At 39.8% G+C, this 5,556-nt stretch overlaps 1 protein-coding gene across 1 annotated transcript; it reads left to right on the plus strand.

Annotated features, from left to right (window-relative positions):
- Positions 1-1,225: 1,225 nt before the first annotated feature.
- On the plus strand, positions 1,226-5,116 carry C3H1orf94 (chromosome 3 C1orf94 homolog). Its single transcript, XM_055799945.1, has 5 exons — positions 1,226-1,593; positions 2,509-2,675; positions 3,731-3,805; positions 4,201-4,381; positions 5,082-5,116. The coding sequence occupies exons 1-5, from the start codon at positions 1,314-1,316 to the stop codon at positions 5,114-5,116; spliced, it is 738 nt and encodes a 245-aa protein (XP_055655920.1). The 5' UTR covers positions 1,226-1,313.
- The last annotated feature ends 440 nt before the right edge of the window (positions 5,117-5,556 follow it).

Raw genomic sequence — 5,556 nt, forward strand, 5'->3', positions numbered from 1 at the left:
TCAAACTAAGAGGAGTAAAGTGATAATAAAGTGATCGAACATATCTGGATGTGAAAGAGCAAACTGGAATTTAAATCAGAGTTTTGAGTAGGTGACCACAATCGGCACTAATCAGTATTTTGGGCAGGTAACCATTATAGGTACTTAGGTGTGCCTTAAAAGACAAAATTGTTCAGCTTTGACAGCAGCCCCACAGTAAGGTCCCAGAAGACCTTGGGGGGCTATAGAGGTGCCTTGTGATGCACCCTACAATTAAATAATCTGACAGTCTTATCTCCCTATATCAGAAATGGTTGATGAGTTACAAATACAACACCCAGCTCTGTTAAAGCCCTAGAGGGGATAAGGGAATCGTAATGACCAGTCAGTCCAAGGAAACTCAGGCCCTCACCCTGCAAAGATTTAAGGGTCCACTGAGTCTTGAAGGTTGAAACCATGCAAAGCTGGAGCCTGGAGAACAAACAAGGTCTCTCCCATTAGGGACACTGGGATTCAAGGCACAAACCAGAAAACCGTTTTTCACATCCAGAATCATTGAGTTAATTTTACAATTTTTGACAAACAAGATGAAAACCACCACAGGGCTTAACTGTGTGGGTAAGGCTCCTCCACAAACTGTTGTGAGGGACCTTAATTATTACCAACTGCTCTAATGCAATGGCACAGGGGGCCATTTAGTTCTTCCTTGTGGCAAGTGTAACCCACCTCGAAGCTTGTTTACCTCATTCACACCCAGTGCCTGCAAAGAATCACCTTGTTTGACACAAAAAACCCTTAGATTTTTGTTTACAATCAAAATATATTTGACCCACAAATATTTTTAAGCATATATTCTATAATGATTCTTTTCACACCTATAATGCTATCATCCAACTTTGCTTTAGTCATTCTTGGATAAATGCATTAACTAAGTTAAGATATTTCCCCTCCCCCCTTTATGTGGTTCTTGGAAAAGAACAGTATCAAAGATGAAATTATGAAATTTTATTCTGGTTAAGAAGGAATGCTTGAGTTTTACATAGAACACTAATGAGATAGAAATGCAGGGTTTAGGAGGAGTCAAGAGAAGCAGAGCTCAATCTTAAGTCAAACCTCTTTTAACAGCAGCCATATTCTATTTTCTTACAGCAACTACTTGCTAGATGAACCAGAGGGACTCGAAAGTATATACAAAGCAATGATTGGAAACAGAGAAAGGGAGATGAAATTAAGAGCTCTCTGTAATGCTCAGCTTTCTGCTAAACCCCACGATCCCCAGCCTTCTGTATTCAGTAAATTCCCAGAAGAATTCCAAGGGGCTGGAGGGTGGCAGCATGACAGGCACTCACAGCGTGGAGGGCAGCAAGCTGGAGTTGCCATTTCTGCTGAAACACACAGACCCTGCCAAAGGTGCAGACAATCAGGTAACAGCCGAGGAAACAAAGGAAGTGAAGGAGTTAATACAGAACAGCACGTCCAGCTCTGCCAACAGTAGTACAACTGTGTCATTAACAACAACAGCAGAAAGTCAAGCTCCAGGACAGAAGCAGCAGCTCCTACCATCCGCTGAGATTTGCCCCAAAACCTATTCTGATGCAGTCACAAAGAATCCAGGTATGAGCTGGGCATGGTCCTTGAACATCAGCTGGGAATCACGGGAAAACCAAAGTGTAAAACTCAAAGCTGTTGAAAAGCACGTGGCAGGAGCTGGTCTGGCATCACTGCATCGTTTGCTCCATGGTGATGTCCTTTCCAAGCCCTGTGTAAGAGACTGAACTAATCATTTCCATTCAAGAATTCTCGTGCTACACTAGGATGTTGGTATCTCCCCTCTAACTAGCACCTACCCAATGTCCTTCTCACACGCTGGAATACAGTACATATAGGAAGGTCATGACCATTTCTGTTTGGTCAGTATTTTCTAGGAGCTGGTTTTTTGGGTTTGGGGTGGAGGGGTTTTGTGTTGTTGGGGTTTTGGGGGTTCTTTAGGTTTTGAGTAGTTGGAGTTTTTGGCAGGGTGGTGGGGTTTTTTATAGCGTCATGATTTTTGGGTTCTGTTTGTGAGACATTTAAAAAGAACCTGATTTTCACAGAGTATTCATAACTATGTTCCTTGAAGGATCTTAGAATAGACAAAAACAATGGTATATTCAGATCTACTGTTTAAATTTCTAGATTAGATTTATCTGTCTGGAGACTTAAGGCTACTACAACAGAGAAGCTGATTGTTATCTCAGAGTTTTGAACTTTGGGTAAAGGTTCTTGTTCTGGTCTTACAATTTCATTCATTCTTATGGCTCAGGTCATTAGCTTTATTCCAGGTCCTGTGGGTCAGAGTTTAACGGCCCTACAAGTGAATTTGAACTGCTAATTGTTGAGTTTGGGTTGCTGTGGTACAGAACTACAGCCTGCAAAAGTAACTGATATCTTAAACAGATTTTGCTTTACAGGCAAATCATGTCCTCTTAATTGTAAATGTTCCACAGAGTGCATGTTTCTTAATATCTTTAACCTTGTTTTGTTTTGCAGTAACTACTACAGCACTGGATAAAAAAAAAGTTGAATACAATGCAAGTACTTCAGGCTTTTCTACTACTTCACTGACCACAGCGTTACATCAGCCAGTGCGGCAGAGCCCGAGCTTCCCTCCATTTTCCATCTTTACCAACCGCTCAAACTTTTTTCCACAGTTTCAGGTAACATAAACTAGACCCTCATTTTGTGAGAAGATAGTAGAACATCCCCAGGTCTATATTGACAGACACAGGGCACCACCTGCTGCTATTTTGACAGCTGCTTTCTGATTTGTAGGGTAAAGCAAGAAACCAGATTGCTATTCTACTACAGTAAGTTACACGAAGTGGCTTTGGGGTCACAAACAAAGCTTTAACAGGACACATAATGTAGTCCTCCGAGATGGTTGTGATGATATCAAAGGATGATGTATTATTGACACAGATACTGAATGCTGACCTCTCTCAGGCTTCATTAGTTTCCATTTTTATCTTGTACTTACAAATATTTTATCTTGTATTTACAAATACTTTGACATAATAATTTATTACAAATACTTAATGTAACTCCCTGTTTACAGACTGGGATACCACTTAGTCTAGTGTAACAGGACCTCACAGCAAAGTAAAAAAGCCAACTAAGATTAGGAAGAAGCCCAATACTCAAGTTGAAAGAAATAAAAGAACGAATACTGGGAAAGCCATGTAGCCATGGTTTTCTATGGGCTATGCTCCCCTAGTTTCCTTTGAGTCCACTAAAAAAAGCAATCCACAAAATAATACCAGAAACAAAGCTATGGTTCTATAGCAGGACTCAGTTCATCCTACAAGCTGTCAAAAGTTGTCAGCAGCCTGCTATAAAAAAGAAAGAGGGTGAAGACACACAACCCAGAGCACACGTGTTTTGCCAGACTGAGCTCCCTCAGAAGTTTACAGTCCAAGAATTTTCCCTTTTTCCATTAAGTCAATGATTAGTTAGCACAACAGATACTTACTTAGCATAGCAGAAACACATGAATTTTTCCCCAGGCAGAACAGAGCTACAGAGTGGAAAGCAGATTCCTATTCCAGAGGTCTCAGATTAAGGAGACAAAGAGAAGTTTGCCCAAAGCTAAAAAATACTTATCTCAACCTGGTTTCTTTGAGCATAAAATACCCCTAAGAAGCTTATACAAAAGTAATTAATGGACCAATTCAGATTGTTTTAAAAAAAATCATGCTTTACGTATGCTTAACAGGGTCCACATCACCAGAGCGCAAGGATGCCGTATCAGCAAGCTCTGCACCCTTTCCTTGGATGGTATTCAAGACAGGTGTGTTTAAATGGTTATGAATATGCTTTAATTTGCAGAACACAGATGCTAAGCACAATAGATAAGTCAGAGCACTTTGTCAAGTGCCCAGATTGACATTGGTGCCACTGCAAAAATAGATTTGGGGACAAGATGCTGAACCGGTATAAAGTTCATACAGTGTGCTGGAGCACCGTGCACTCCCAAGAGCTCAGGAGATGGCCTTGAGCCTCTAACTGAAAACATTTATTGCTTGCACTCTAGTTTTGTACGAAATTGGCAGAGACCACTATGTGTGTCTGAAAAAAATATTTTCAACAACTCCAATTTCCATTTATGGGGCTACTACCTTGACAGTGTTCCCGTCCCACTTTTTTTTTTTTGTTTAATCTATGTTATTTCTTTTTCCTCCCCAGGTAGCTCTATACAGCCCACAGCACGTTTTCCAGCCACCTTACAGTCCAGTGTTGAACTACATCCCTCTGGTTCAGCCTGGTTATCCATACCAGCAGATGACCCTACCGCCAACATCCAGCAACATCCAGGAGCTACCACCAATGGCAGGCGATGGGATCCAGAATCCATTTTCTCTTTCCTGTGGGTATGGCGATGCAGATTTGCTTTCTATTTTTTTCAGTACTTTAAGGAGAGTTAAGGACAGTGAACCTGCGCAGAGCTAAAGACTTAATCCACAGTGGGTTTCCCAGTTACAGTCTCACTAAATTCCAAACCTGAACAAAATACAAGATTTTACTATAAGGCCTAAATTCTAAAACTTTTATACAAAACCAAAGTAATTAGTTTTGGGTGAATGAAGCTGAAACACTGTGCTATACAAGATGCCACCTACAACTTCCAATCAATATTACGGATCAAAAGTATAAACACCTTTAACTTAAAAAGAAAATGCTTCAACAGGCTAGAAACCAAAATATTTTAACACTGTCAGAATGAAATTAAAGGATTCATTGTGATACCTTCTTATGAAAACTGTAGTTAAAATCAACATATTCCGAGGTTGCTAAAATAATGGCAAAATCTGGTAAAATGATCTCTGGAGATTCAAGTTCTATATATCATCTTCTGTTCAATGCTTATGGGACAGACAGGAATAGCATATACTTCCCCCCCCCCCCCCCCCCCCAGATCACCTTCCCAGAAACCAGATTACACATTAAAAAAAAAAAAAAAAAAGCACATATAAATGCTTCCAAGAGCTCCATTATTAGGAAGAACAATTAATTTGAAGTTAGATGTAATCTCCTAAAGCTTGACTAACTTACATTTTCTGTTTTAGGTTTAGTTCTGTACCTGGAGATCTGTGACAACTAACCTCAACTACCTTCCAGCAAGTGCTATGTAAAATTTTAAGTGAACCAAGTTTTCCTATCCTAGCATTCAAAGGAAAACCTACTGTCTATTTATTATAGGTTCTATGGTCCTATACAGATTTCATGTTTTCCCCAATGTGAACATTCCCATCTAGAACAATCCCCTATGATTTATAGGGTAAGAAACAGCTGCATGACAATTCAACTGAAATATTTTTTTTTAGGATGACAGAATAAGAAGGGGCATTTTTTGTTTTGGAAGACTGAGACAAATAATAAAAAATGTTTATATATGACAGATGCCTGAGCTGCTTAGAGTTGAGTGTTGGTGCAATAAAGATGGTTGATAGAAGAGTCCTGGCCACAAATTTCAGAGATAGTAACTTCAGCTGTATATTCAAAGTGAGATTAAGACAAACACATTCAACAGCTGAGTGGTGC

This window comes from Falco peregrinus, chromosome 3 (assembly GCF_023634155.1).
Source record: "Falco peregrinus isolate bFalPer1 chromosome 3, bFalPer1.pri, whole genome shotgun sequence".
Taxonomy (NCBI): Eukaryota; Metazoa; Chordata; class Aves; order Falconiformes; family Falconidae; genus Falco; species Falco peregrinus.